This window comes from Arachis ipaensis, chromosome B01 (genome assembly GCF_000816755.2).
Source record: "Arachis ipaensis cultivar K30076 chromosome B01, Araip1.1, whole genome shotgun sequence".
NCBI classification, from domain to species: domain Eukaryota; kingdom Viridiplantae; phylum Streptophyta; class Magnoliopsida; order Fabales; family Fabaceae; genus Arachis; species Arachis ipaensis.
In genome coordinates this window covers 114,956,871-114,960,203 of record NC_029785.2, presented here as the reverse complement: position 1 = coordinate 114,960,203, position 3,333 = coordinate 114,956,871, and the positions used below count along the sequence as shown (strand labels likewise).

The following is a 3,333-nucleotide window of genomic DNA, read 5'->3' as shown; positions in this document are numbered from 1 at the left end:
ATCTTATCTTTTTCAACTCAATCTTTTTATCTTATCTCTTCCAATTTTTCGAAAACCCACCCCCCACCCCTTTAAATTGGGCTCGGCCTCCAATCAACAAGTGCTACTCAATCTCCTTCTATCCCTCTCCTTTCTTTTCTTTTGCTTGAGGACAAGCAAACCTCTAAGTTTGGTGTGTTTATCCGAGATCACTACTAAGATTATGGCTCTCAAAGGAAAACAATCCACTCCAAGAGGCAAGAAAGAGAGCGTTCCAAAATCACTTTGGAATCAAGGGAAGTTCTTATCTAAAGAACATTCAGACCATTATCTTAAAGTAATGGGTCTGAGATCAGTGATCCCGGAAGTGAGATTCGATCTGAAAGAAGATGAATATCCGGAGATCCAGGAGCAAATTCAAACCAGGAACTGGAAAGTCTTAGCTAATCCTGAAACGAAAGTAGGAAGGAACATGGTCCAGGAGTTCTATGCTAATATGTGGCAGACTGACAAGAAAAGACTATCTGGAACAGCCTGTTACGAATTTCGGACCATGGTCAGGGGAAAGATTGTTCATACCACCCCTGACAAGATCAGAGAGATATTAAAGCTACCTCAGCTAAAGGATGATCCAGACTCCTTCAACAGGAGGATGATGAGAGTAGACATTGGCCTGGATAAGATTCTAGAGGACATATGTATCCTTGGAGCCAGATGGACCACCAACACAAAGGGCGTCCCAAATCAACTCAAGAGAGAGGATCTCAAACCAGTTGCCAGAGGATGGCTGGACTTCTTCACAATTCAACTGATAAACATAATTGACTTTCTGACTAAGATTTACAAGATAACCATAGATTGCTTCAAACCAACAATCTCCGTGGGATTCGACCCTTACTCACGTGAGGTATTACTTGGACGACCCAGTGCACTTGCTGGTTAGTGGTACGCGTTGTGAAAAGTGTGATTCGCAATTCGTGCACCAAGAAACCTTACCCATTTGCTAATGAGACCCGATCCCTCCGTATCCCGGAGGTGGTGCGTATGTAACAAGGATTTCTTTTACCCGTTTAGCTAATTTTATACCAATTTTTATCCTTCCGTGGGTATCCCCATGGATTCCCTTCCTTCAATTTCAGGTTGATCTTACCACCGACGACCAGACGGAGAAGATCCCATGGCAAATTCATGCAAATCATGAATTTGAGACAGGCGTCCCATCTGCCAGGCGAAGGAGCGTTCTCGCAGGCAAGGAACCTGCTGCTGTCGTTAACATAGGCAAACTAGTGAGTATGACAGTGCAGGACATTCCAAAGGTGAGCTATTTAATTGTAGTCATGTCTTCGTCCTTCCCAGTTGGTATGGATTGGACCACGGTTACATATGCAGGGGCCATAACTAACTCAGTGGTATTGATGTAGTCTATGAACCTGGTGTTCCGCCCGACCGATGACATGAATCTGTCCGGAGTGGAGTTGGTCGTCGCGACGTATATCTTCATGCGACATCTTCCGGAGAGGTATGCAATCCTTCCGCTCTGTTCCGAACTCCAATGTATTGCATGGATCAGCAGTTGTGACTGTTTATTATGATGATAGCGAGATTCTTATAGACATCGGGGACTGCTATGCCACTCGGGGAGCGCTCATGACTCTGGCACCGAAGATGGAGGTTGTGGACGATGTGAGCACCAATTCCTTAACTCGTTGCCCAGTCCTGTGACATCCCCGTTATCTCAGATACTGCCAATATTCCATTAAATCGGTGTATATGTGTTGGTGTGGTTGCAGGTGCTGAACACGGTGGTCTGCATGCTCACACTAGCATCGAATACAAATGCTTGGTTCCTGCCAATGACAATCATGGTAAGAATAGTTAGACATTTATGGTAGAAGCATGAATTAAATTATTTAGTGTACTTTCTCTATTTAGGGATTAATTCAGATTTCCAATGCTTTGCTGCGCCCTCTGTGAACTGATACATCGGGGAAAAAATTAGGATAGTATACTGGACATATACCTCAGATCCAGGGGGTGGACATTTTTATATAAACCCCCAACATGTGTTACTGAATAAAAATTAGAGCTGTGGTGAACATTGTTTTCATTGTTGCAGAATGTTCCAACAAATAAACCAATACACAGAACAACCAAATTAAAATTTCCTGCAAATACCATTGCGCATTATATTTTCCAACTTATGCAGAGCTTTTGTGTTCTCTTCATAAAAGAAAGTAAAAGAATCTGCTAAGTAAGGCACTAGTCATAAGAAGATAGTAAGTCAACACTTCTACTAAAAAAAGCAGCTAACATTTGCAAACATTCTAACCAAATTTTAGGTACAATTAAGACCTTATGGTGAAACAAGATAACCACCAGGAATGGTGTAATATAACAAAACTTGTAAGTTAAATTTGTGCAGCCAGAAAGATATCACAGATAAGGCCTTTCTTTTTGATGTATCTAAAGCCAACTATGACATGTAGTCTGCATAACGATCTGTGACTTTTGGGTTGTGGAATGCAACAAATAATATTCATTACAATGTGGTAAAACTCTCTAGATTAATAAGACTTAGATGGAAACCTGGAGGCAGAATAAATGAGGCTCTGCCTCCATCTCCCTAAAGGTACACGTTTCCATGTGGTTTTCTGGGAATAGTAACAACTATTAGGAGTAATGTTGCATGAATTATTAAACCTTAAAATTCGTAGGCGTTAGGAATCAAGGAACAAATGGAAACATAAATGGTTGTGCAGCAGAAGGCACTGTCTAGTCGTAGTGAGAGTAGGGACCACTATAAATTAATTTAATGTGGCATGATGCGAAACACAATAGTTTAGAGTTTTGTATATTTTTTGGAACTTAATGTTAGGAACCATGATATGTTACGAATTGCTTGGTATTAGTTATCATGCAGTTCTTCTTTTTCTATTTTTATGTACTTGTTTCTTTGTCATCATTGCCCTATGAATTTCTCCTCTTATTATTAGTTGATAGAAACACTTTAATGAATTTCAAATTCACATAACACATATGGTAGTCGAATTAATTTATACTACTGTACTTTATATTTTACTTGATATAAAACATACAAATATAAATGACCGTCACATGAATATTTAATGAAGTAAATTCAGTAACAGAATACTTAGATATAGATAATTTTATATTTTATTAAAAGTTAACCATTGAAATACTATGAAAAAACTATAAAGAATGTGCTAATTCTTTTTTTTATAAGTATTTATTATTTTTTTCAAATTAAAAACCAAAAATTAGGGGTACCTCTATTCATCAATGTATCGTACTATATTAGAGTGGGTTTTCTTATAGATTAATCAGTATATATAT

General features: G+C 38.8%; 1 protein-coding gene across 3 annotated transcripts in view; it reads left to right on the top strand.

Moving 5' to 3' along the window:
- LOC107619197 overlaps positions 1-1,966 on the top strand; it is an 8,290-nt gene extending 6,324 nt beyond the window's left edge. For 2 of the 3 annotated variants that reach the window (XM_021123815.1, XM_016321441.2), the window contains 4 exons: positions 969-1,017; positions 1,119-1,295; positions 1,401-1,498; positions 1,592-1,966. In XM_021123815.1, the coding sequence (XP_020979474.1) occupies positions 969-1,017; positions 1,119-1,295; positions 1,401-1,498; positions 1,592-1,739 (472 nt within the window). In that variant the 3' untranslated portion in view covers positions 1,740-1,966. Of the gene's footprint in view, positions 1-968; positions 1,018-1,118; positions 1,296-1,400; positions 1,499-1,577 lie in introns of all 3 variants that reach the window. The other variant, XM_016321446.2, reaches the window with a different exon arrangement.